This window comes from Hyperoodon ampullatus (assembly GCF_949752795.1).
Source record: "Hyperoodon ampullatus genome assembly, chromosome: 1".
NCBI lineage: Eukaryota > Metazoa > Chordata > Mammalia > Artiodactyla > Ziphiidae > Hyperoodon > Hyperoodon ampullatus.
The window spans coordinates 224,677,044-224,704,017 of record NC_136914.1 but is presented as its reverse complement, the minus strand read 5'-3'; the positions used below and the strand labels follow the sequence as shown (position 1 = coordinate 224,704,017).

At 46.3% G+C, this 26,974-nt stretch overlaps 2 protein-coding genes across 12 annotated transcripts in view; one reads left to right on the top strand and one right to left on the bottom strand.

The window, feature by feature from the left end:
• Nucleotides 1-26,974, bottom strand: part of DOCK1 (dedicator of cytokinesis 1) — a gene marked incomplete at both ends in the record, with an annotated part of 536,109 nt that overhangs the window by 267,695 nt on the left and 241,440 nt on the right. The window lies entirely within an intron of this gene.
• The window catches only part of INSYN2A (inhibitory synaptic factor 2A), a gene marked incomplete at its 3' end in the record, with an annotated part of 36,879 nt that continues 18,445 nt past the window's right edge, over nt 8,541-26,974 (top strand). Inside the window, exon 1 of the mRNA XM_079700876.1 lies at nt 8,541-9,718. Within this exon, the coding sequence (XP_079557002.1) occupies nt 8,544-9,718 (1,175 nt within the window). The 5' untranslated portion in view covers nt 8,541-8,543. The remainder of the gene's footprint in view (nt 9,719-26,974) is intronic.

Here is a 26,974-nt window from a genome sequence, read left to right as displayed (position 1 = left end):
TTGGTCCTCTCAGATTAAATAATCCCTGCATCATTTTTAGCCCAAGAATCAAAGGAAAGACTCAAGTGTTCATACCAAGCAACCTTTCCACCCTGGACCCCAGCTGATAAAACATGAGCCATACGTGGGAAGACCACACACCCTGACTCTGACTGTGGCTTTTTGTTAGGATTCTGATCTGGGCGGTTGTCTCTGCATTTTGCCATCCACTTATAAACAGAAGCCAATGACAAGAAATGCTCATTTCTCCCTTTCTTTCTTGGCTTGCTACCGCTGCAGTACACCCAAGACCTTGCAAAGTCTACCGTTTGGCCAGACCATGGAAACACGGGAGACACACTACAAATGAAAAACACACGGGGGATCCGTTTTGATGATAAGAGATGGACACTCCCATGGCCTTGCCAGAGAGATGGATTACATCTTCAACTCTAATTGATTTCAATTGTAGTGAATGGTAACCTCCAAGCGGAAACCCTGCCGGGGTGTTCCAATATGGTATCCTGAGATTCAGCTGGTAGAAGCAGCAGGGAAAACATACCCTTTTGACAGTTATTTCTTGGGGAAATGACTGTTCTAATTTTAGCTTCAGATATATCATGAGTCAAAACATGCCATTTAGTAAAAAAAAAAACTATGGATTCACCATAGTTCATCAATAAGGCAAAACAAGCCCAGAGCCCATCCCAGTATGCACACATTCTCAAAGGACTGAGATTCCCATAAATAGTCTAAGAAAGGGAAGCCACCTCATTTGCATCCTACTAATTCCAGCCTCTTGGGGTTGGGCCCCAAACTACCAGCTGATTGTTGCTTAATTACTTGGAACCATCAGGGAACAGAGTAGGCGAGGTATTTGCTACAGTAATCGAAACACACTCATAAGCTATGCTCCAAACGAAAGCCCTTATAGTTAACATTTTCTGTAATCGTCATACCGATGGGGGAGAGAGCAGGAGCTGGGAAATCAGTTCTTCTGACTGGTCTTACACGTGATTTTGGTGTGGACGTTGTTAGTTAGCAAAGCTAACTGCGTCACATAAAATTTCTTACAGTGATGTAACATCTCATTTGGAGGAGGTATTTTTTCCAGTTGGTTTTTGCCACCATCATAAACTTCTGCTAATTCATTTCTAGTAATTTAGATTCTGTTTGGACAGAGGATGAACAAAGGTTAATGTCAGTATAAGCTGAACGTCGAAGAACTAAGTAAACAGTGAAATACGAACGAAGAGGAAAGTCTGGTCCAATGGGCATCTTCTGGTTCTTCTAAAACCTCAACACCAAACCCAAGCATCCATGTAGAAAATGGGTGGTTCATCCCTCTGTTCCCACTCATGAGAAACAGGCCAGTGAGAATCTATTTATGTTACATGGATGAAGTAACCGAGTAAAGGTTTTCAGTAGGTTAAAATGGGTTTTCTGAAATCAAAGACATACATGAGCCGGGGCCCCACCTGCCATGCTGTTTCTTCTCCCCAAGACCTGCAGGGAAGCTCCCTGAGTGCCCTTTGCCCTGCTTCGGACTGGATGGTCCTCACTTCTTAATGATGGAGGCCTCACCGCAACAGTCCACAAATCCAGGGAGTGGGGTGTGACTTGGGTCACCGCATTGGAGGCTGAGACAGGAGCAGCCTCCCCACAGGGCTCAATCTCAGGGGGGGTGTCGGCATTCACTTTTTTACCCCATTTCAGCCCTCTTCATCAATGACCTCTGAAGAAGTCAAGAAACGTCTGGGAAAATATCATTTCAGTGTATTAAAGGAAATTAAACTGGATAATGAATCGAACTAAGACACAGTCCAAAATCTATAGCAGTTAGCTTTGCCCTGAGGAGAGGAGGGCTCCCATTTTGGAAGAATCAATCAGTGCCTGTAAAACAGGTCTTAATGTTAACTATTTCAGAAGGCAGATGCATTCATTAATGGGTGAGGCTCTGTTTCACTTCCCTTTCCCTCCAGGAGGCAGCGTGTTAGGCATGGGATATTCTTTTTCACCACTCCCCCACTCTGAGTAGCCTAATGTCCAGGCATTCCCCCCGCATATAGAATAAAATGCTGACCCAATTAATCTTGAATCCCAGCCAGCATCTTCGACACCAAGGTGTCTCAACAGTGGGAAAGCAACAAGAACAACCAATAATGTCACGCAGTCCCTTTCCAAACTCATCGGGTTGCTTGCCTTGCTTTTTTGCCGTATCCACTGACGGATGGGACCCTGGGAGGTGTCTTAGCAAGGCCGTCCCGTTCCCCAGTCCCCACTGTCAGTCGACTGCATTATGCCATTTATATCACAGCTCAGGGCCAGACTGGAAACCTCTCAGGTCCCTGCAGACACTAAGAACAGAACTAACCCAGTGGAGGTTCTCTCTCGTGCTGAAACCCCACAAAGTTTCCTTCAGGGCCTCCCTGGTGGCGCAGTGGTTGAGAGTCCGCCTGCAGATGCAGGGGATACGGGTTCGTGCCCCGGTCTGGGAGGATCCCATATGCCGCGGAGCGGCTGGGCCCGTGAGCCATGGCTGCTGAGCCTGCGCATCCGGAGCCTGTGCTCCGCAACGGGAGAGGCCACAACAGTGAGAGGCCCGCGTACCACAAAAAAAAAAAAAAAAGTTTCCTTCAGATGGTAACTGCAGATTATAGGTCAAAACTGTTTGATTCATAATTCAAAACAGATGGCAAATTCCAGCCGACAGTGAGTTTTCGCACATACGGATATATCTTCTACTAAACGCTCCCTGGATCTCCCAGCCAGTCCACACACACCTATATACAGAGGCATGTATGTAGATGTCTACACCCTGCAGATAACACATACACACACACGAACATTGTTAGGATTTTGAAATTCATTTTCTTTCTTTATCCAAGGTTTCCTCAAAACAATACAAGATGACCTTTGGGAGACTGCTTGTACCCAAATCTAATCATTTCTAGGTTTTTCTTCTTTTGATCCAAGTGTTTCTACTTTCCAGAGGCCTGATCCTGTCATGCTGCCCTAAGGTGTGGACTAACTTTGCCCTGTGTTCTTTTCATTGGCAAACAACATAACGACACTGCAACTCCCCCTACCCAAACTGGAAGACAGAAGGGAAAATAAACCTCCCCAAAAGCACTATCTCAACACCACAATGATGACCAGTTTTGTTCATGTTCTTCCAGTACAATTTGGTAGATTGCTTTCTTTCACTTAACATTATTTCGTAAGCGTTTTTTTCCAATACTAAATATTCTTTTTTATTAATTAATTTATTTATTTATTTATTTATTTTTGGCTGTGCTGGGTCTTTGTTGCTGTGCGCAGGCTTTCTCTAGTTGCGGCGAATGGGGGCTACTCTTTCGTTGAGGTGCGCAGGCTTCTCATTGCGGTGGCTTCTCTTGTTGCGGAATATGGGCTCTAGGCACGCGGGCTTCAGTAGTTGTGGCACACAGGCTCCACAGTTGTGGCTCGCGGGCTCTAGAGCGCAGGCTCCGTAGTTGTGGCTCACAGGCTCTAGAGCACAGGCTCAGTAGTTGTGGAGCACGGGCTTAGTTGCTCCGCGACATGTGGGATCTTCCCGGACCAGGGCTCGAACCCTTGTCCCCTGCATTGGCAGGCGGATTCTTAACCACTGCGCCACCAGGGAAGTCCTAAATAATCTTTATAATTATCATTTCAATGGCCTCACTGAGTGAATATACACCATAATTTACTTAACCGTTTACCTATTGTTAGGCGTTTAGCTGCTTCCATTTTTCACTCCTTTAAGCTGGAATGAACATCTTTATATAAGCTATTAATTTAAAGCAGCATGCAGAGATGACTCTCCATCACTAATCTAAAAATACAGGGTTTATATATTTACAACTCACATTTGATTATGAAATTTAATTTGAGGGTAATTAAGACATTTATATTCCAAACAGCTCCTGGACATCAAGCTCTCCCTGAGCTAGCCAGGCACAACCATGACTTGCCATTTTCACCTCAAGACAGCACAGTCCAGTGAATTCTAAAACACAATTTTCTTATGAAAAATGAACTTTCTGAACTGTTGCTGCTTTAGAGCCAAGAGATTAACTCCAAGAGTCCATGATTCTCTGTGGTGACATAGCCAAGGCAAGCCACTGTTGAAAATGCCAGTCTGGTGTCATGCTCAATCCAAAATTCAAGGCAACCCTTGTTGAGTCTGTGCTCTAGGACCAGGTACGTTCCTGGGACCTACCTGGAGGTTCTCTGCATAACCTGCACCCAGATACGTTGTGGCAACAGGCCAAGGAAATTGCTTACGTGAGTTCCAGCTGTTTGATGCTTTATGAGGTTTATCATGGGTCACTTCCAGTTACAGATTTCCCCAGGCAGGAGTAGTTGCTTAATGCATGGGACTTAAAGGGATGCAATGGCTGTGTGATTCTGAGCAGGTTTCGAAAAAATCTTGTGCCTCAGTTTCTCCATCTGCAGCTTGAGGATAGCAGTAGTACCGCCCCTGTGAGGCTGTCATGAGAGTCAAGGAGAAGATGCAAGTGAAGTGCCTAGGACAGTGCTGGCATTTGGTTAGGACACAGAAACAGGGAACGTATGGACTGAATGTTGAGGTTACACTGTAACGTGTCCATGAACGAATGCATGAAGGAACGATGAAAAACGACTGTGCCGGGCAGTTCCTCTTGTCTCAGACTCTCATCTAGAGAATGTCCAATGTTCTTTTATGACACAATCATTTTTTATTTGTTTTTTAAATTTTATTGAAGTATAGTTGATTTACAATGTTGTGTTAATTTCTTCTGTCCAGCAAAGTGACTCAGTTATACATATGTATAATTCTTTTCCATTATGGTTTGTCACAGGATATTGAATATAGTTCCCTGTGCTATGCAGTATGACCTTGTTGTTTATCCAACCTATGTATAATAGTTTGCCTCCGCTACTCCCAAACTTCCAGACAAAATCATTTTCTTAATGGTAATCACTTCAATCCCCCCAATAAACAGTAAGTGAGCACCCTGGAAAGATGTGCCCAACTTAATATAAAAGTGATTCTTAATGTCCAGGAAAATTCCATTGTGAAGCTTTAGAAAATATCATCCAGTCATCAGTAGAGCTCATAAACTCATCTGAAGGCAAAATAAGTCATCTACAGAACTCCTTGGTGTCTTTACTATCAGTGAAGTTAAGACCACTTCATTACTATACTCAAAAAAAATTCGGCAACAGCAAACTAAACTGATTAAAAAACCTTATTTAGCACCATCATTTCTACTAATAAGCAAATGATTTTTATATACTTTGCAACTCCCTGTGAAACAGAGAGGTGCCTAGGAATTTTTTATTATTATTATTTTGCCACTGGCAATTAATTCTTCTGATTTGTTCTATTAGTTTGACGATTGGGTCCAAGACTCAGAATATCTTTCCAAACCAGCAGACTGATGTAAAAAAATTACTTCAGTTCAGTTCTTGGCAAATCGTGATGATGAATAGCATGGTAGGACAAACTTACTCAGACACACATTTTTCTGTAGTGGCAGGGAAAAGGCTGAAAAATTACTATAAATTGCTTTTTGTAAAAATGCTCTCTCTTTCAAATTTTCCCTAGTATGAAGGTCTTCTGCAGAATGGTGGCACAATACATTCTGACACACCTGGACAACAAAGGCATTAAAGAATGAATATGAGATCAGAGTGAGGGTTAAGATTCATTTCCTTATTATCCCACCCCCCCACACTCTCCCCAACACAAGGTCCCTTGTGTGCATCTTTTTAACCTCATGGAATAAGTAAGTGTCTCTTAACCATATATATTATCTACGCTTCGCAGGCATGCTCTGTCCCCAGCACCCATAATCTAGTTCAGTCTGTACCTCTCCCTTTTCTTCTCTCCAAAACTGCCTAGTTTTTCGAGTTTCAAATGACAAAGGTCTCCAAATATCCTCGGTACCCAGCAGAGCACCAAAGACCAAAGAAGCCTTGTTCTCTGTCTTCTCCAAACTACCCTCGGATTGTGATTGTTTCAGATTAATTCTTTTGTCGGAGCACACACAGGCTGCAACGGAGTGAGGACTTGCCTCGATGCTGGCTCAGCACAGAGCTGGATCTTTTCCAGATTGGAGCGTCAGAGCTGGCACTTTGCAGACACCCTGCCCCCTGGGAGGTGGGACACTGCCATCCCTTCTTGGTCTTTTGCGTGGCTTTCCACCCCAGCCTTACCTTCAGGACACACTCTAGCCACCCAAGGTTACAGGTCTAATGCAGTGGTTCTCAACTGGGGATGGTTATGCCTCCCCCCACCAGGGCCATTTGTCTGGAGCCACTTCTAGCTGTCACTTCGGGGTGGAGGTGCTACTGATATCTAGTGGAGAGAAGCCAAGATGCTAATAAACATTCTATACTGTGTAGGAGAGCCCGCCCAACAAAGAATTACCCAGCCTGTAATGCCAGGAGTGCCAAGGCTGGGACACCCCGGTGTGACCGATAGCAAACTCTGCAAGGATTATTTTTGATGTCCTCTAACATGATTCCCAGCTCACTGTTCAAGGCAGAATTGATGAAGTACCTGCATTTTCTCTAAGCCTTTCATTCAGTAACACTAGTGAAGTGCTGGACCGCGCCAGTGCCATGCTGGCATGAGAGATCAACTTAACGGAGTCCCCAGACTCCAAGGGGGGGGGGCAGTTTCATTAACTCACTCTCAGACAGGGGCTCCGGCTTCTCCTCTCTTCCCCTTCTCTGAACCACCACCCCCGTTAGCCTGCAATCCTAAGTCAGTAAGGACCAGGGACATGGGGAAATGTCCTGCCTCTCTGTTCACTGGACACCTGAGGGACCAGAGACAGCATGGACTCAGGGGTCAGGTAGATCAGGATCCTGCCAGCATGTCTTACTTGCTGTGTGATGATGACTAAGTATCATAACCTCTCTGAACCCCAGTTTCCTCCTTGAAAAGGGACGTGTGGCACTGAAGGTACTAGGTGTGGCCCTCCTCTATCATCAGAGCTCCTGGGGGCCCACACACCCACTGGGTCCCAGAGCGGCAGCCACGTGATCGCAGTGCCTCTAGCATTTCACAGAAGTGCTCTGGGAGGGACAGGGTGGCCTGACCCTGTTCTTGTTCCCCTCCCACGGGCTCCTGTCAGTGACCTTGCCTCTCCGGGCACCTTGCTTGGACGCCAGTGCCCTGTACAGCCTAGTTTCCTCCCATCTGACTGTTTTCTTCTCGAACACAGGGGGAAAAAAATGAATGCTAACTCACAAACAGCATACTTAACTATATTCTCTCGCTTTCTGTTCAACCCTCAAGAAAGTTCTTCCATGTGCAATACACAGCTGTGAATCTGCCTAATAAAGTGAAGGCATTTTACCCACTGGTATTCCCCCAGAGCAATCACTGGCCACCTGCATCTTTTTAGTTGCATTTAATAATTCAGCCCAAGATGAATTTGCATGATTAACATAAAGCCTTGTGATTTTATTTTCTTTCAGGATTTAAATCCTGAAACAACCACCATTGTGTTCATTTTCAGAGGTTGTGATCAAAACACAAAACTTGATTTTAGAATGAATAATTTCTTTAAAAAAAAGAAACAACGGTATTTTCAAATACTGCTCTCCACAGAATCAAAGAAAAGAGTTGCTAACACAAACTTTGTAGATGTAGGGAAACCCATGTCCTTTCTATGGCTACTGTTAACCCATTAGAAGCAAGCCATACTGCAGAGGTTTTTTTCCTTTATGCTTTTCCCATAAGGCAGCACGGCCCACTATCCCATGGCATCCAGAATGGCTACCATAAATAGATTCAGCTCAGTTCCTCATCGGAGGGCTCTCCACATTTATCTGATCAGGAGCTAGAATCCCCGAGAAGTCCTTAAGAAAAAATAGCAATTCTCTCGGATTCCAATAATAGATTAATCACGTCATCTTCAAAAAAGTAATAAAAACCCAAACCAAGTAAGTTGCATTTGGGAAACCATCTGCCTATGAAGTGGAGATGTGCGTGTGAAATGGCAATTTGCAAAGCAGAAGAGGCAACGCCGTCGGGTTTCTTCATGAATATAGTAAAACAGGTTTGTCTAATAGGGAAACATGCCTTACTATCAAAAGAAAAACGAGTGTATCCCACATGGAGAAGGAAGCAAGCTTTAATATCTGAGAAGCATTTCAAGCTGTGCCTGCCAGCGATTCTCCGTCTGTCTGATTTTCCTTAACATAAAAGCCGACCTCACCTGTTTAAAAATAATTAGGGGGCTTCCCTGGTGGCACAGTGGTTGAGAGTCCGCCTGCCGATGCAGGGGACACGGGTTCGTGCCCCGGTCCGGGAGGATCCCACGTGCCACAGAGTGGCTGGGCCCGTGAGCCATGGCCGCTGAGCCTGCGCGTCTGGAGCCTGTGCTCCGCAGCGGGAGAGGCCACAACAGTGAGAGGCCCGCGTACCGCAAAAAAATAAAATAAAATAAAAATAATTAGGGAGCAGGCAGTAGTCATTCCGGCCCAAAGTTTGTGCTGCCTGTGTTTGCGTGTGTGTTTCTGTTCCACTGACACGTCTGTTGCTGTCTCCGACTGCAGGAACCATGGTCAGTAAGGAACCCAGCAAATGCGCACTCACGACCTCGGCAAGTGAAGTGGAGCCTGCCGCCTGCCTGGCCCTGGAGATGAAATATGCCCTGGATCCCAACCGGCAGATTAAGAAGCGTAATAAAGCCCTGCAGGTGCGGTTTAAGGATATCTGCGAGGCGCAGAACGAGCAGAGGGACACGCAGCTCTCCTCGGGACAGCTGGGCGACAAGCCGGCGTCCTACAGGGCCACCTACCGCAAATACATGACCGTGCCCGCTCGGAGGTCCATCCCCAACGTCACCAAGAGCACAGGTGTGCAGACCTCGCCAGACCTTAAGAAGTGTTACCAGACTTTCCCTCTGGACCGCAAGAAAGGGAATCTCAAAGGCATCCCGGCCGCCGATGCCTTTAAAAGTCAAAACAATGGGTTTGTAATTGATGCGAAAGAGAAGCGTGAGGAAGGGCCCGGGGCGGAGGCCCGGCAGTGGGGCGCGCACCGGGCTCAGAAGGCGGCGGCGTTGGTTTTCCACTCCGATGAGCACGTGAACGCGCTGGACCAGCCCGCCGGGGTCAACTGCGCAGAACCATGCAAAACCCCCGACCTGCACCGCTGCCGAGATGCTCCTCTCCAGATCTCCACGCGTCCTCCCTCCCAGGAGCCCGATGACCAGCTGCACGGGAAAGCAGAGCGCGACCGGGCGACTCCAGACGCCGAGGAACCCGCCACATCGGCCCACGGGACGGTGTTTAAGACGGAGGTGGCCACCGTTTACGCACCTGCCCCCGGCGCTAGCGCCCCCGAGCTGGCCTTGTCGAACTCCGCCCCCTCGAGCGAGTGGTCCCTCTGCCCCGTGGCCGACCAGGAGCGGAGGAAGGCCTCACAGGCCAATGGGCTCCAGGCCCCGCCCGGCGCTGCCCTGGCCTGCTCGCCCCCGATGCAGTGCCTGTCCCCGGAATGTAGTGAAGCGTCCCTGCAGACTCAGGCCCCCCCGGGGCAGGAGCACCAGCCTTGTCCGACAGCGCTCGCTGTGGGTGAAGAATGCCAACAAATCGTGCCTCATACGGAAGTGGTGGATCTGAAAGCACAGCTTCAGATGATGGAGAACTTAATCAGTTCAAGCCAAGAAACCATCAAAGTGCTCTTGGGGGTCATTCAGGAGCTGGAAAAAGGAGAGGCCCATCGGGAAGGGTATGTATGTTCACGCCTTTCTTATGACGCTCTCTGCAGGCGTATCACCCTCAGGGGCCATCAGGAGCCCCCAAGGCCCAAAGCCTTAATGAGACTAAAGGCTGCATTTCTGAGAACAGGCTGTAGTCTGAGGACACAGCAAGGTCACAGCGGTCCCAGATTATTTTATGATGCTAGACCTCATTCAGCCTCACCTGCAAGGCTGACTTGCTGGTTAGCGTTCCTGTGCCTGGCCTGGAATTTAATACCTATTTTTTGAATGAACTGATGGAGCTTTCCTTTTTATCTCCCAGGGCCAAAGGTTTATGATACTGATGAAGTATAATAGGCATGCCAGTCCAGAATATCTAATCTAAATAAGAAGCTAGCTGCCTCTTAGGAACCATATTATGGAAGAGAAATTCGGATGGCATTTTGAAAAGTAAATGCTGACTCACTTATGCTAAATAATTGGAATAACATTGATATTCAGGACTGTATATGAGGTTTTATATTTTATACAACAGACAATATTTCTTTTTTCTTACTTGGAACGCATAGAAGCAATGCCCATCCTTAGACAAATCCTATCTGTATATCATTAGGAGCAAGATGCCTTTCTCCACGAGCTGCCCTGTGTGCACCGACGGGCAGTAGAGAGAATGAAAGTAGGACTGTCTGCCACTGATAACAGATCGCTGAACTTTGTTTCCCATCTTTTGTACTTGAAACTGTGCTAGGACGGCCAGGCAGTGTGCTAGGCTGATACGAAACAGCCAGCACTGATCTGCTTCCGTGCTTCTTGAAACCGTGTCATGGCTCACTGGTTTTGTCTAGACGGCCAGACCTTCTCTTTCCCATTCCCCCATGAAGCTGTGTGGATTCCACCAGACCATGTTTTGGAGGTGGCATCTGAGGCAGTGCCCTGTTGCCTCACGTGATTAGCATGGTTCACCCCGTGGGCTCCTACCCCTGGTTAAGTGAGCTGGCAGCCAGCATGAAGATAAGCCAAGAAATGCACTGTCAGGGCAGCAAACCACCCTTGCACAGGATTGTTGTGGTTGAGTTACATTGTGTTTGCATGTTGCAAACAAAGGGGAGGAAACAACCTCTGTGATCTTAAGGCCTGGCCCCAGAGGCAAGGTGCCTGGTGCAGATGTTGCCCTTGGTGTCTGGCTCCTCCAGCTTCGTGCAGGTGGTCCATCTACAAAAGGAGTTAACTCTCAATAACCCCCACCTCCTACGACCTAGCATTGTTTGCAGCCTACAGTATTAAGCAAAACAAGTTGCTAGCCAATCGTAAACTAATCTAATAGTAGATTAATAGTAACCTACCATTATAGAATGGTTTTCAAAAGGCTTTCTTGAATTTTGGGTTTACATCTCCATTTCCATCCCACTTCAATCATTTAGACTTGAATAAATACATAACCAAAAGCAACACACTAAGGTGGGTCTGTAAGGGATTTGTCATCAGTAGAACACTCCCATGGAAACATGAAAAGCCCAAACAGGGACCGATCACTGACTTCGATGTAGCTGGTAGTGACTTAAACCAGACAGCAAACTAGAAAGATACCAACATCACCAAATGGGAAATAAACTTCAACAAATGGTATAAAACCAAATGCATATACTAAGTCGCGTGCATCTCACAGGGGTGCGTGCCAAAATAAACACCTGCATGGTTTGAACAGCCACAAACACCCCACGCAAGAAGACCTGTGTTCTACACGGAGGTCCCTTCTATTAGAACAGGGCGGAAAGTTGTTTTGAATGGGATCCTCTGAGTTCTCTGAGACTACATCAGTCTTCAAAGTGGTTTTGAGTTTGTTAAGACATGTCTAGGTGGAAATTCTGGCTCTGAGGACTCGGGCGAGGGCTGCACCCCTCTGTGCCTCAATGCTTCGCCTGTAAGTTGGAGCTCATCACCTGTCCTGCAGACCGAGGGTGAGGAAGACAGGGAGTGACCTTCTAGTGCATGGAGCCCAGCACCAGGTGCATCTGAATGGGTTGGTGTCTGCTGGTGGCGTGAGGGTTGCCTTGCTGGTCAGCAGTGTTGGGGTCTGGGGAACACTTAGTGGCCCCATTTTTGAGTCCAGAGTGACGGATGCACCCCACACACTCTCAGTACACAGGCGGCCACCAAGTGCCGTTCCTGCATGCCCTGACCTGCTTTGTCCAACAGAGTGGCCACACGTGGCTACTGAAATTCAAACTCGAATTAATTACAATTGATAATTCCGTTCTTTAATCACAGGATTAAAGAAACATCACAGGGCCCAAGAGCCACCTGTGGAGACTGACTCCTACACAAGACAGAGGACATTTCCATCATCACAAAAAGGCCTTCGCCCCAGTACACCCAAAACAAGGGACAGTGCCTGGCTTCTAACCATTTGAGGAGTAGGCACCTTAGATCAAGGCAAAGGATGACCTAGCTTAGAAATCAATCTCTAGGTCAGTTGTTGTCTGCACAGGCCAAGTTCACGGTAGAAAAGCAGGACCATGTCCAGGTGAACTCCCACACCTGTTCCTAATAATCTTCATTTCCACCTCCCTCTCTGAGCTCTCTGGATAACAGTGAGTCAAGTGGTTTCAAATTCCAAAGCCACCTTGAAGGTGACCCCTCTTGCTCAATTGCCCAGGGTCATTAATTTGCCCAAAATTCAAATTCCCACCACTCTTTTCCATGTCAGAATATGGAAAAGGGGACAGTGGCCTCAGAGGCAGGCAGATAAGAAGCAAGCTCCTTCTCCATCCCTTTTCAGGGGTCTGGGGCTAGCAAGGGTGGAGAGTGGGGGAGAGGTCTGCTGGTATATTTTTAACAACTGGCTCTCAAAGAAGGGGGAGTAGCATTTGCTGATTCCCATGGTATAAATACTGCCACTGTGGCCAATATCAGCCAGCTCATTAAATCCCGAAAATTTAACCTTCGGCTGCTCTGAGCACTGGACCAATCCCCTGAAGGACATGCACTAGGACAGTCACTTTAAGGGAGGAATTCACAGGACTTATTTTATGTACTCAGCCTAAGCCAAGAAATGTTATCTTATCGTTGCATCTCATGGTAGAAAATAGGAAAACTCACTCTACTTTATGTAGATCATTATTATAGTTATTGTGTAACATGACAAGGAATTTCGTGACCACATTAAAATATTGGAAAACACTCCACGTCATCACCTGTGAAGAATGCTCAGAACCTGGGTACAATCCACTTCTCTCCTCACCCTTCACACCCAAATTAGCTTGCAAGGGCCTCTGTATAGAAATTTACCTTCAGTAAGAGGAGTCTCAGTGAGGGAAGGAATTCTGTGTGCACTTGACTTAGAAATCAATCTAAGAGCTCACGACTTTGAAACCAAGTGACACATTTTGCCCCCAGATCCCCACTGCACTGCAGGCTTGAGCCAGGGCTGGCGAGGCATCGGGGGTGCTCTTGTGGGTGATGTTAGCCCAGACCAAAGGAAGACAATGCTCGTTGAACTTGGCTAGCATGGCCACGGGCAAATTACATTCAATGTGTAACTTGAATAGAACTTCTTTTCATCGTTGAGTTTGTTTATGCATTACCAAGTCTGCCAGGCAAGTTCTTGTAATAGTTCTTACTCTGTGCATAGGAATTTCTGTATCACCAACCAGGACCATTTTCAGTAGCTTCCAAATTATTTTTCAGAAGAGACTCTTTCTTTACTCTCGTGTGCTTATACAGATTTCCGAAAGGCCTCAGCAGAGAAAGGTTTCAGTTTAGGCAAGTTACTTAATCTCAGCGAGCTTCAGTTTCATCTTCTATTCAACAGGGACGCTAGAAGCTTAACAACGCTGTCCACAAAGGTCTCAGCAATAACCGACACACAGCGGGTGCTGAAAAAGGACCCATCCTAATATGAGCATTTCAGCGGGATGCGTTCTGTAAGCGAGTGGATGTGCACAAAGTGTTCAGGAACATGCCTTCTTATTCTCAGTCCCTTGTAAAATGTCTGGGCAGTTCACTAAAACCGCTCACTTTAAACAATTCAGGTGGCCTTTGATCCCTCTGTTTGCGTGAAGGCCAAGAATGATCCTGCTTATTTCAAAGCTCTCAGCGTTATTCTTGTCTCTTCCCAGGAAGTTCAGGGTCACACAGGATATCTAAATGAGCCACAAATGTAATCGCTGAAGGCTGAGACCGGGCAAACGGGGCACTGAGTTTAGAAACCCAACCAATTCTTGTTAACAGTCGTAATTCCCCAGAGCAGCTGTGGGTTGCTGGGCAGGTGACCCTCCGACCCAAGGCTGTGGGGCTGCAGCACTTAGCTCAGGTGCTGCACCCTTACCGGCCACCTCAGCAGGGAGACGGCTGCTTACTTCTAAGATGCTGGCAGCCCCACACGTGTGGTGTCTTGAGGGGTTCACTAGCTGATGACAACCCAGCGATCCTCAGTTCTTCAGAGAAGACCTACAGATGACATGAGAAGCTTTACTCCACCCATTAAGCAAGAGGGCAGGACCTGCCATTGCCCAGAGTGAGACAGGTTCTTTCACTGGTCGGGTCTCTCCCAGCATCAGCCAAGTGTCACATGCAGGCTTGGGTGTGTGGGAAGGAGGAAGGAGCAGCCGAACCCAGGCCACTCCTGGCCCTTAAATGTGACCAGCAGGTAGAGAGGAAATCATGAAGCTCCGGGGGCTTTGTACTGAGTCAGAGCAAGTGTGAGGCCATCACATAAGATGCGAAAATCCTAAGTAACCAACCAGCCCAAGGTGCCTGGTAGCTTGCAGTGAGCGTTATAAATCCAGTGATTCAATCTCCCGGTCATGGGGTCCTATTCAACCTCACTGAGAAATGGGTTTCTCCACTGGGGGATGTCCCGTTCTCCCGAGTCCAAGTCACATAGCAACAGGAAAGGGAAAAACTAGCCAAGGGAATTGCCCTGAGATCAGGGGCCCTTTGAGGGCATGCTCTCAGTGGCTCTGCAGGCAAAGGCGATAGGAATAAAGGTCTGGGGACGGCCCCGAGTTAAGACAAACCCAGTGTGGAATCCTGTAGTCACGTTTGCTCAATTTTGTTTTTCCTTTTAATCACTGACAACAGAGGCAGCCACAGAATGGGTGAGGGTGTGTGTGTGGTACGTACATGTAGAAATAAGGACCTAGGCCTGCAGGATCAGCTTCCAGTGTAGCAGATGTCAGCAAACTTTTTCTGCAAAGGGCCAGACAGCCACAATTTTAGGCTTTGAGGGCCGTGCAGTCTCTGTTCAAGTGGTTCAGGTGTGCCACTACATCATCAACACAGTCATACACGACACACGTACCAATGAGTACTGCCATGGTCCTAGGAAACTTCACAAAAACAGGCGCTAGCCAGACCTGGGCCAGTTTGCCATCTCCTGCGACATGGTCTTGTAAGTGTAGTAACCACAGTTCCTCGACCTGAAACCAGGTCACAATATGGGCGCAGGGCAATCCCAGGTGTGACTGCCCCAAAGACAAGTGTATCGTTCATTCACAGGTTCAAAAGGCTTCTACCAGGAGTCTCCTAGTGTTGCACAGTGTGTCAGGCAAGTTGGGGGGGGAGGGGACAAGTCACAGAACTCAGGCCCTCCTCTGCAGAGCTCACAGGTCACTGACACTGTCTGTACAAGCCTACGCTTATCTGTTCATCAGCCCATCAAACCTTCAGGATTCTGCTGGGGAAGTGTGCATGTGCGTGCACGTGTGTATTATACACAAACCTGTAATTTACACTGCATATACATACATGATGTGGAAGAGGTCTCACTCTCCCACCAGCAGCAATAAGAGGTCATCACAACACCTATTTATACGATGTGACTTGCTTTCGCCTAGATATTCACGCTGGATGGACAGAAATTACACACTTGCTTTACCTTCTGTCCTTATATTGACAGATCACACAGCAGCAGGCAGTCTTCAGAGGGACCTGTCAGGGGTGAGAAATCTCTCCAAATTTTCTCTAATTATCCATATGCCCAAACAGAATAAACACTGCATCGCAATTACAGAGGAAGCATAGAGGGACAATTTAATTTGTTTAAGTCACAGAGCAGAAAGAACCCACAGGAAAATCAAGCATCACTGCAGCAGCCAGGGAGCAGCGCGGAGTCACGGAGGTCCCAGCAGGAGGCGTGCAGCCTCCCACCCACCCGGAGCCCAGGGGGAAGCCAGGCACAGTTACGCAAGCCCACCTCAGGTCGGCTGTGCGCCCTCTAGGAGGAGACTGGGTTACTCTTGCCCAAACCCACCCAATTAATTGAGATCAAAGTTTTCCACCTGGTTAGCTGGAATGGCCAAATGTCAAAGAGGGGAGGTGGGTGTTTCTGAGGTCTTGACAAGCATCCTGGTGGATGTCTCTGGAATGTGAGCACTGCCTTCCCAGGTGTCTGGCCCGACAGCACATCACAGGAAAGAGGGTGTGTGAGCCGAGAGCAGCACACAGCGTCAAGCTCAGAAACAAAAAGGTTCTCCTCCTGCCAGCCGCACCCCTGTCCTCTCAGGCTCCCTATGTGAACGGGATGGAAATGTCAGCACTTCATTTTCTAATGTTCTTGAGAAATCAGTTTTGGTGTCTCTGCCCATTTGTTGCAACCCAAAACATTTTAAAGCACGCCAGCCAGCGGACTGAGCTTCCCTCCTGTTCACGTGGTTTTTCCATTTTCCGAGAATGACCGGGGCTCTGCAGCCAACTGGTCCTGAGCTGGCCACGTTGCCCCGTCCCTCCCTGTCCTACATGTGCTTGGGGATGGTTATTAACCTCTCCAGTGCCTTTCTCCAGAGGCTTCTGACTCTGTGAAAGAGACCTAAGAACACCCGCCCCTCCTGGGCTTCCCTGGGAGATTAAATAAAATACCGAGGACCAGGCTCTCTTTGCACACTGTGTGTGCAAAGTTAACTCCTTTCAAGTTACTTTGTTACTGAGAAGCAGCCTTCCAGGTGCTAAAATGCAGGGAGGTGATGCAAGGGTGTAGGTGTGAACACCTTCAGAGAGATTTTCTTGCTTTACTCCAAAGGCAGGTTTATTTCCAAGGATTAGGAGGAGCTGAGGACTACAGAATGGAGATCTCCAGCTTTGTGCTTGTTTTCAGAGAAGTGTACGGGGCAAGGTTATTTGGTGTTACGGCCAAGGCAGCTGATGTGGAGTCAGGAAACGTGGTTTTGTTCCCAGCTCATCCTAGCCTCGCCCCTCTGAGCCCCACGCTCCCACATGAAAGGAGGACAGTCCACACGAGACAAGGGACCTCATGGGTCCTTTCTGATCTAAGAACCAATCCTCCAGAGATGTCCAAGAACTTCATCATTTCAGCCACTGCTGTAAATACATAGAGAAGTTGAGAGAGAGACAGAGGAAGCAACACGGCCCTTCCTACAGATGTCGGTTAATAAACGCACAGAGTGGTCCCACTATTAGGTTTTCTTTCTCCCTGATGCCTCAGCCATCCCTTATCTCTTCCACAGCTACACATGCTGCAACTGGCCTCTGTCCTTCTAGCTTGCAATCCTTTGAAGAGCCTTCAGGGAAACCCCCCCTTTTTTCTTTTTCTTTTGTAACTAATGGCTTTTATCTATTTGTGATAAAACATTCAAGTTCTAAAGTCCAAGTATAAGTTACCGTGTTTTATGATTTTGAAATAGAAGCATGTATGATATTCTCTTCTAGCATTTTCTTCATTTAATACATAGGGCTGCACTGGGTCTTTCCTATAGCTTAAATGTATGTAACGTTGTAAATACCATTTTTAAGTTTTTAAGCAATAATAAGCCTTTCCGTCCTTAATATGAAAAATGAAGCACATATATTTATGAGAATATAAAACAGGTTCCAAATTCTTGCTTTGGGCTTCATGTAGGTATCACACATACTTGCAAATGTAATTTAAATAATCTTCCTGTGCAGAATGCCAAAAGAGATTTCAAATACCTCCCTAGCCTTTTAAGTTGGTAGGTGAATAAAAGCCTCACTAGTGAGCCACTAGGCAATTCAGACACCCCATTCGTAGATAAAATGAGCAATTCAAGGCATGGCCTGAACGTTTACGGAATTTATGGATTTGTGTCCCAGAACTCGGGTTTAAAAAAGAGAGAGAAATGAAATGCAAGTTCTACTTTTCAAATACTGTTTTTTTTCTTTTTTAAACCCCATACAATTTCTGCTAAGCTACGCAAAAATGGTTTGAGCTCTATGTCCCATTGGCTCTGGGGGAGAGTTCCAGTGAAATGTGTGTCTCTGGCCAGAGCACCAACAAAGCTCATCCATTTTGAGCACCTACAATATGGTGGCCATTCTGCATCGTCTCATTTAATCCCCAAAAGAACACTGTAAGGTAGGAATTGCTTCCACCAGGAAACTAAAGCTTGGATATATTAAGTAACAGCCCCAAGGTCAAGACTGGTGAGAAATAGTAAAGACAGAACTCACATCTAGACCCACCAGGCCCCAGCAGTATCCTCTCCCTCCTCTGAAAATGGGAAGCCTAGATGTCTGCACAGATGTGAAAAGCAGACATTTTTGTTGCTCCTGCCAATTCTGGGTTCTTCCTTTTACTGGATGGGATCAAGAGGCTCCTGCACCCAGACCTGGTAAGGTCCACGTGGATTTACGTTCTGGAGAAAGCACACTTTTAATGCTGGAGGGAGCAGAAAGCACCTTGGAAGGGATCCCGGTAATAAATTATGTTTTTTTAAGGATTCCTAATCAGTAAGAGGAAGCCCCTCTGTGAGGTAGTTTCAGCAAAATCAAAGCCGTTGATATGGAAGTCCAGGGACCAGCAGCCACATCCACGAGCAACCTTCGCGGGGAAACCACTTCAAAGCTTTCACGTACCGCCTGTCACCTAAGTGGCTAGTCCCGTGACCACCAAGTGCCACCCGAGCTCTACCTTAATTTATGTCCACATTCATGTGAGCAAACGCTGAAGCAAAGTTTTTAATGTACCATAAAAACAAGCAAACTTGTGTTTAAAAAGACAGATCTGAACGGACAATTATGAAAAATGAGTTCCTCTAGGTAAAGAAGGTGTAAAACTGGGCCTATTTTGACCAAAATGGAGTAGATTTTTTGGTCAGTATCTCATTGGTTACAGCACTAGACTGGCTCCCCAGATGAAAGTCTCATAATTGGACATCAAGAATTTTATACTTGCTGACACCAAAATTCGAAGATTTTAATCTTCAGTTACAAGAGCTCTGAAGCATCTGTTTAAAAGACAAGTGCAATGTCAAGCTTCTGAAACAAAGCACAGAAGCGTCACGGAGAGGAAGTCTGATTTAAAATTGTGAACCAATGTGCTCTAAAAAAAAATACATCAAAAGAAATTATACATCAAAGATAAAACCTCTGTGGTTATTTACCATCAGAACCACTGCCCAACACACATAATTAATTATTTCAAATTAAAACCTCTGTAAGATGGTAAGTGACAATACTACAGCTGAAGAAAATGGCAGCGCAGAAGGAAAATTCATTTTCATACGGTATACTCACATTCATATTTTCCTTCTAATTTGGTAGCAATGCCACCAAAATTCATTTTCATTAATTTTCAATAAACTATAGCTTTAGTTTTATCTCTCCCTCAGGAAACAAGTTAATCAAGTCAGCTTCAGCTCAGCCCTAAAAAGTTGTTTCCTTTATTAATAGCTAATCCTGGTGCCCTCTGGGGCCAGTGACTTTTTTGTCATTATTGTCATCATTTTGCAACTTAGCATCTCCTTGATTTCAGGAATATGTGAAGGAAACTGGAAGCTCTGCCCTATTTGTAATATAACTGGGCAGTTCTACATGCCAAAGAATAATTAATATCCGCCCCGATTTTTACATATTATGATTTTATATTATGGAACTAGGATTAGAAAACACTAAAGAAAAAGTCCTGCCCTGACAATAGTGTTCATCTCCGTGCCTGTCTCTGTTCGAATCTCCACGTATTTCTGATAGGAGTAATAATGACTATGCAATAATAAGAAGACAGTCCCTCTTCTTCATCAGGCATGGCTCTGTGTAAAGGCAAGGAAGGAGAGAGCTGGGGCGGGGCCCAGGGAGAGGCACAGACCGTGAGACCCCACGCTGGAGGAGAGGCAGGCAGCTGCTGCCTACCCCCGGGGACGAGAGGCTGCATGGCCTTGACTCCCCATGCTGGCGGCCATGCTGCACCACTCACCACCATTATAGCTTCCCTTTAATTCTTTGTAATGAAAACAAGCATTAAAAGCTTCCCTAACAGCCAGAGCCTCCCCAGAATAACAGTCACCGCGTTTGTTGGGGGGCTGGGCTAATAAAAGTTAATTTGTCAACAGCGTCTAAAGAAAGCCACCGAGTTCATTATATATGGTGTTTGCCACTGAAAGGTGTTCACCAGGATTCCTTCTGGGATAAAGAAATGACATTTCCTGGGGCGAGGAGAGGAGCTGGTTTAGGTGCAGACGAAGCCACTTATTTTAATAACTGGGTGTGGGAAGCAGAGGATGACTGACCTTTCCCACTTGTGTGGGGAAATTTAAGATGGCATCAGGGTAATACTTTTAGACAGACGTTTTCACCGGATCCAGCTGGGAACATCACAGGACTGACCACCCTGTGGGTGGGTATCAGTTAATCCAGCAGATACTCAGGCAGATTCTTCATTCATTCATTCACTCGTTCATTATTCAAAAATATTTCTTGAGTACTCGCTACACTTCAGACCCCGATGTGAGCACTAAAGGTCCACCAGGGAATAAACAGACAAAATCTCTGCCCTCGGGGTGCTGACATTCTAGTAGGAGAGGCAGACTGAAAAGCAAAATCATAACTCAAATTTATGGCACGTTCCACGCTGCTAAGTTTAAAGCAGAGAAGAGAGGTAGGGTACTGACTTTCTATCAGTCACGACAGAAGCCGGCGTTTACGAAGCACAGCTCCAGCCCTGCTCTCCGGAAGGTACCAAACTACGTGCTGGGATTGGGAAGACGGCTGAAGCTGTGTCCACGGCCACCAATGTGCTCTCAGCCACACAGGAGAAAGACACCTCTACTGGACATCATCAGCATTCACTGTGGAATGATCTGGAAAAGAGCCACAACAGGGTGCTGGGAATTTGCCAGAAGCCATGCTGAGCAGCCTATGAGGGAAGAGAGGAGCTGGTCCAGACCAAGGATGCTGGTGTGAACGAGCACAGCAACTGCCCCACGGAAGGGGTGCTACTTTTTGAAGTGACACGACTTACTCCGTTAACTTAGGAGCAATTCCTTCATCTTGGAAACAAATGTCCTCTAGAGTTTAAGTGTCGTGAGGGCAAGGTCTGTGTTTTTTTGTTGTTGTTTTTTTTTTTTTTTTGCGGTACGCGGGCCTCTCACTGCTGTGGCCTCTCCCGTTGCGGAGCACAGGCTCCGGACGCGCAGGCTCAGCGGCCATGGCTCACAGGCCCAGCCGCTCTGCGGCATGTGGGATCTTCCCGGACCGGGGCACGAACCCGCGTCCCCTGCATCGGCAGGCGGACTCTCAACCACTGCGCCACCAGGGAAGCCCTAAGGTCTGTGTTTTATTCATCCAAGCAACTGCTCCCCAGCAAAGGGCCACGCACAAAGCTGGCGAACAAGAACCATCCCATGGACTGAACACACAAACATAGTGAAAGCCAGTTGGTTACTTTGGCTAATTTATAGCAAAGTGCTTGAAAGTCTATAATCAGAACACTACACGGAAATAACTAGGATTACTGAAAATCATCCTGATGTGTTTAATAAGCTCACACGGGGTTACATAGAGAGCTCGTTCTTCAAGGGTCCACATCTCAATTCTTGGCTCTGGGAGAATGGTGCGTGTACAATTTTGAGAACTTCACCCTCTAGTGGACAAAATTAAGTAAGGGTAACACGAATGGGAAGAAGAAAGATCCAGCTCAAGCTATGACTGGGCTGTGCTCTAAAACATCACTTCTAAGTAATCTGTTTGGACCTCTGCACAACTTCCAACAAGCCAAAATCATAGATGGTGTTAGAGTTCCCAGGCTAGCCCTCAAGTTTTTTCAGCTGTGTTGAGACTCAACAGAGAATGCTGTGAAATCTAACAGTCAAGTTTGTAGAGAGATTATTTCTTCTAACACAGGACTCCAAAAATGGATCTCCCTTAAAGGTGCCAACCAGAACAACTCTTATTTTAGGCAAGCGACATCTGGAACATACACATTCAAATTCAGGAGGATCGCATGAGTGTGTGTGGAAAGAAGTATTTGATGTCCTTCGATCTCCATGAGAGCCCTTTCCTCCAAAAAGAAGTCCAGAAGACGAAACTAGAAACAGAGGAAACCAGTGGTTAATGAGAATGGCCTTACTGCCTGACCTCACATCTACAGGCCAAAGAGCAGGAGAAGAGAGAAACCAGGGTCCTAGAATAAATGATTGCTGGCTAAAGTTCTCTAAATACAAACAATGCAGCGACTATAACCAAGAAACTGGTGCAGGCGCTGCTCTACCATATTCAGGGTAATAAACAGAAAACATGGAAGTGCGTCTTTTAAAGCTTTCTTGAAATGTCAAGAGCTGCCAAATTCCACTGAAACAGAGATCAAACCAACCCTCATAGATCGACGGAGACAAAGTTACCTTCCCAAATAACTTTATTTTTCATTTGCTCTTTCATTCATCATTCCATGCATCCAAAGCCTTTCCACCTCTCCTGTGACCAGCAAGCCAGATGTTGGCTGGGCAAACAAAGAAAAAGGCAAAGCACGCCATGACGATACCAAATGCTGGGAGTTCTGGTGGAGGAAAGTCATTGAGAGCTGGCCAAAGGGCACCTGAAGAGCAAGTGACAGTGCAGAATTCTAAAAAGGCTTCACAACAACCAGCGCACTTAGACATCCCTAAGGCAGGGGAAAGCAGGGGTGGTGAAAAGATCTGGGGTCAGTGTTAAATCTGTGTTCTTCAAACTGCAACCTCAGTTTTTGAAACAAACACACTGCTTTGTCAGCTTGGGGATTCCAGGCCACTAATGAACAAAGAATCGCTCAGCCTAACAGAGCAAGTCGGCCACTGGCTACAAAACGGCTCCCCTCAGCAACTGGGAAAAAGGGACCTGGTCAGACCATCACCAGTGAAAGCCAGTACTGCCTTTTATTGACCAATGGCTGTTCTTGGCATTTGTTAAGAAAACTGGTGTCATATTTTTTTAACAAACTTAAATTGGATGTCCCCCACATCCTGGCATTTAATAGCTCACGTTAATAAAACAGATATCGTTGAGTTTCCACGGTTATATGGGGCAAGTCTACGTTCACTTTAGCCACTAAACAGCTGATATAGGAACTAAACTACAGTTGCAGGGCATAATCTGGCAAATTCCTAGTGAGAAATTAGACTTAGGAACAAGCCAAAACTACTGCCAGAGGTGGGCTTAAAACATAGGAGATGGTCACTGAAAACAGCTGAGTGTGACTATTTTTGAAATTTAATTTCCCCCAACAAAAGCAGTGGTATCAGTTTATGCCTCTAATTAATGTCACTTTGAGACTATTAAGTGGAAAAGCCCTTTAAGATGCTGACGTAAATGATGGCTCGGTTATCAAGAAGGCACAGCTGCAGCACAGACCTGGCCTAGAATGAGGATGGAAAGAAAATAGTGAGAAGATGAAGTGAGAAGGCTGAAAGAACAAGAAAGATCAGAACGAGGAGAATAAATTAGGCAAGGGCATAAAATGATCACTGAGAGCAGAGACCGTGCCGTTTTCTTTGTTGCAGCAAACAGTGAGCAGAGGGCCTAACACATACCTTTGAGTTAATTCAAAGTGACTCAATACCCTACGGAAGGAGTGTTTTGAAGACCCCAACTAAGGGACCACGCCCTGATTTTAACGTTACCCAAACGCGTCTTTTGCTTGCATGCGAAGAGCTCTAAACTTGCTGAAAATCACCATGTCATTTAAAAGACCCACAAATTAGCAACGGGGTCACTCGCGCTGTGTGTCCTGTGCCATGCGCCCTGCTCTATGTCCCAAAGTGGAAGTGGAGGAGGGGGCCCTCCAGGGGCATGCGTACACACTGGTGAGGCTGGCTGAGAGGAGAATGCTTTTCTGAAATCTAAAACCAAACACTCCATCCACTGTTCCCCAGGGAATGTGAGAAGAGATTTTTTTCCTTGGGCAACTTAAGATCTTCTGGCGAAAACAGTGTTGTGAGATGTGGCAGGAAAAACAGCACATTAAAGCCAATTCAGTAATCCAGTACCAGTGATTACAATTCAATACCATAGAATTATTTCCACTTGCCAACCACGCTTCTCTGAGCTGCTTATAACTTTGTCAGACTTTGCTTTTGAGAGCAGGCACAGTAAGAGACATTTTTTTTCCCTTTCCGGACCTTTCCACCAAACAATTTTTCTCTGCTGGGGCTGGAGTGGAGACACAGGGTTGTCAGTCTCCACTCTCAGGCCCCATCTTCAAGGTCTCAGAGACACTGAGCCACTTGGACATGGAGCCAGGAAGAAAGCTTCCGGTGACCTTTCTGTGATATTTTGCAGCGCCCTCTCCTACCACCCAGGGCCCAGCTATCTTAGATCTCCCTGTGATGCGTTCATGAAAAAGCAGATGCCGCCGCCTGTCCTCCCTGTCCCCGGCTCTCCATCCCTGCCTCCCAGGACACACCTGTGGTCCAGCTCAGGCTGAAGCTGGCAGACATCCTCCTTCGTTGATCATTCCTAAGGCTTTGTGACAAAAACCGCCACACCAGCTCCACCCTTTGCCTTCCCTTCTTTGTTTCTGTTGTTTAAATCCCATTCCTCATTGCCTCTTTTGTTGCTGATCTGCAACAGGACTAACTGAAGACTCGCAGACCCCAAACTGTCACCGACGCTGTCTATTTTATGCAAGTGGACAAAAGTATATTTTTACCTTCAGGAATTTTGGATAATGACAACTAAAGAATTGGAGCAGATGTCCTCAGAAGCCAAAGGCAGCTAGAGAAACTGGTGAACCACATTCTGAGTTAAACCTGAAAATTCTAGGCCATTAAGAAAGGAGGATCTGACGTTTTCTTTGAATGGGGGTGCCCCAACTAGAGTTCCATGCTGTCTGCTATAAAGGACACTCCTTTTGCTTTCTTGAAAGTACAGCAAGGTCTTCTGAAGAAATCTGTTTCACTACAAAGCGGAAGTGGAAATGACTCTCACACTGGACTCCACCAAAACTACCTTGTAAAATCAGCTCGAGCAAAACCTTCTGCTTTAACAAATCAAGAACAACAGTCCCTCCCTGTGCTTTCCACAGAGTCCATTCTCTTTACAGCCCTATTAATTTCATAACTGAAGTCGAGTCTCCTTTACCTTTCAATAAAGCCCACCCTGACCAATGAGTGTCCAAAGGGCATCAAGGAAGGAGAGGGTCGGGATCCCAGAAATGGTCCCTGGGTTAGACCCGAGATCTGGGGGGATGGGAGTCAAGAGGGTCAGTGGAACAGGAGAAACGGCACCTCGGACTCTCGGCGCTGTCCTTGGTGCTGAATGTTATGATTTCCACCCCCCACCTCCCCCCACCACAGTAATATATGCTGTTGAGTCCAGAACATTGACAAATGGCAACTAACTGTAGTGAGATGATAAACAGCAAGTGCTGCAAAGATCAGTGCATTAAAAAATCCATGTCTGCAGTGAGCATGCCTATCACTGGGATCCAAAGAGGTTTACACTAGAAAGTGAGAACCAGAACTTTTCATAATTTATACTTTTCATATGCTTTTTTTTTTTGCGGTACGCGGGCCTCTCACTGCTGTGGCCTCTCCCGTCGTGGAGCACAGGCTCCGGACGCGCAGGCTCAGCGGCCACGGCTCACGGGCCCAGCCGCTCCACGGCACGCGGGATCCTCCCGGACCGGGGCACGAACCCACGCCTCCCGCATCGGCAGGTGGACCCCCAACCACTGCGCCACCAGGGAAGCCCCCTCATATGCTTTTTGCACTCAGAATTTTTTTCATTAGATTTGTCCATTACTGGACTTCAATATGAGAACACAGAGACTGACTGTATTATTGGGTTAATAAATTAGTATTAACCAAACACCCAGCGTGTACCAGGCATTGTGACAGGCGTGGGGTTATAAACCTATATAAGGTATAGGTTCCTCAAAACAGAAGAGAGTTTTATAAAGGTAGCAATTAATGTGCAAGACAGGAAATTTTTAATTTTTGATCAAGATGTTCTCCCTCTGTGGCTTTGACATCAATATTCTAAGCTCCCTCTTCTCCAAACTTCTAATCACAAAAGACCTCTAGCCCTCCTGTCACTGGAGAAGCATCTGCTCCAGCAGTTCAGAGTTTCTGGATCGCTTCTCTTTTTGGCAGTGGCAATCCAGAAAGATAATCATTCCAAGTATTGGTTTTATGACTTGTTTCCAAGTGAGAAGGAAAAAATAGGGACATTCCATAATGGCACTCTGTGTTCCCTGTCCTGTAGAAAGGACTCATCTGTTTTGTCTGTATTTGGAGAACACATTCATTCAGATTCTGCAGCGCAATTATTAATGGGACCATAAAATCATCAGCGAAGCCAAACCCTACATCTTGTAAGCCCCAAGGACAATGAGATGGATTATCAAAGCAACAAGCACAGTGGGTTACACAGTTCCAGCCCTCTACTAAGAACACCCTCAATGCTTAATAAAACTGTAGTGGACATACCTTGATTAACAATAGCTATTGGAGGCAGCCTGTGACTTAACCATATGACACAAGGACAACACTTTAACTTTTATCCACCAATTAATCTCTCACTGACATCCGTTTTTATGAACTACCTTTCTGGACTCCAAACATCTGAATCCTTTCAAAAAGAGAGGTCCTTAACAAAACCATGGAAACATCCTGAAGGGTCTTCCCGAGAATAGTTCGTGGCAATGAGATCTTGAAAACACTTCTCACGCACGGTGGCAATATGGCGGACCACCAAATTTTCATTTAAATTAGCTAAAAAAGGGGGGACCACACACAGATATGTCTCTCTATAAAGCAGATATTATGACTCACTTGATTCTAATCAACAGACATCAGCCAAACCACACTGTATCTCAGGATTGCGTGAGTTAGGTTGGGCTACAAATAAAAGAAGGGAGAAAAAAGAAATTGAATGCAGTTTGATGTGATAGAAAGGGAGGAGTGAGAGTAAAGGTTAGGAGGAAGTAGGTTCCATTCTGTCATCCACGTATAAATAAACTTCTACAGTGGCTTCCCATTAAATTTACAACAATGTCCAAAGAGCTTCCTATTTTACATGATCTGTTCTCACCTCCCACCTCTCTCATGTGCTCCAGCTATTCT